At 38.9% G+C, this 689-nt stretch overlaps 1 protein-coding gene across 1 annotated transcript in view; it reads right to left on the bottom strand.

The window, feature by feature from the left end:
• LOC119594656 (homeotic protein distal-less-like) overlaps nt 1-310 on the bottom strand; it is a gene marked incomplete at its 3' end in the record, with an annotated part of 61,360 nt that extends 61,050 nt beyond the window's left edge. Inside the window, 1 exon segment of the mRNA XM_037943706.1 lies at nt 55-310. Within this exon segment, the coding sequence (XP_037799634.1) occupies nt 55-217 (163 nt within the window).
• Nucleotides 311-689: the final 379 nt, after the last annotated feature.

The raw sequence follows: 689 nt of genomic DNA on the forward strand, positions 1-689 counted from the left end.
AGTTATATATAAAAAGAACAATGCTCAAGTTTCCTTCAACAGGAAAGTACCTACCATCCCTTGGGGGCGAAGGGCACTGCACCGGGGCATAGGGGCCCATGTGATACCCATAGGAGCCTTGGGGGTACATGGGCGGGAATCCGTAGCTCGGGGCATTGTACTGGGCGGTTTGCTGGTAACCTAGAGGCTGGGCGTAGGGTGGAGTAGTCATCGTCATGTCTATTTGGAAACGTTTTTCTTCATAGGATGGTTTTTTTTTTGGGGGGGGAGGTGGTTATATTTTGGATTTTTTTTTTTTGAGGGGGGGGAATTTTTATATATATATTTTTTTTCGAAAAGGGGGGATATTATTTTTTTTTCTCTTTTTTTTTGAAGAGTTGAGGTCTATTTTTTCATTTGTTTTTGTTTTTTTTTCCTCCTTTTTTTCTTTTCTGTTATTTGTTTATCTTTATCAACGGATGGAGTCGGGATAAGACAGGGTTGTCTATTTCTTCATTGGTAAATATTCCTTCCTTTTTTCCGTTTCTGTAATCGTCTGTCCTTTTCGATTTACGTCTTTCCATGAGCTCCCTTGTATAGTTATCGTCGTTATTGTTTTTATTTTTTTGTGTTTCTTTATTACTCTCCGTTTCAGCGCTGTAGGCAAGGAATTCAGAGTATATTATTATTGTCCTTGATTTACGTAGAAG

This window comes from Penaeus monodon, chromosome 34 (genome assembly GCF_015228065.2).
Source record: "Penaeus monodon isolate SGIC_2016 chromosome 34, NSTDA_Pmon_1, whole genome shotgun sequence".
NCBI lineage: Eukaryota > Metazoa > Arthropoda > Malacostraca > Decapoda > Penaeidae > Penaeus > Penaeus monodon.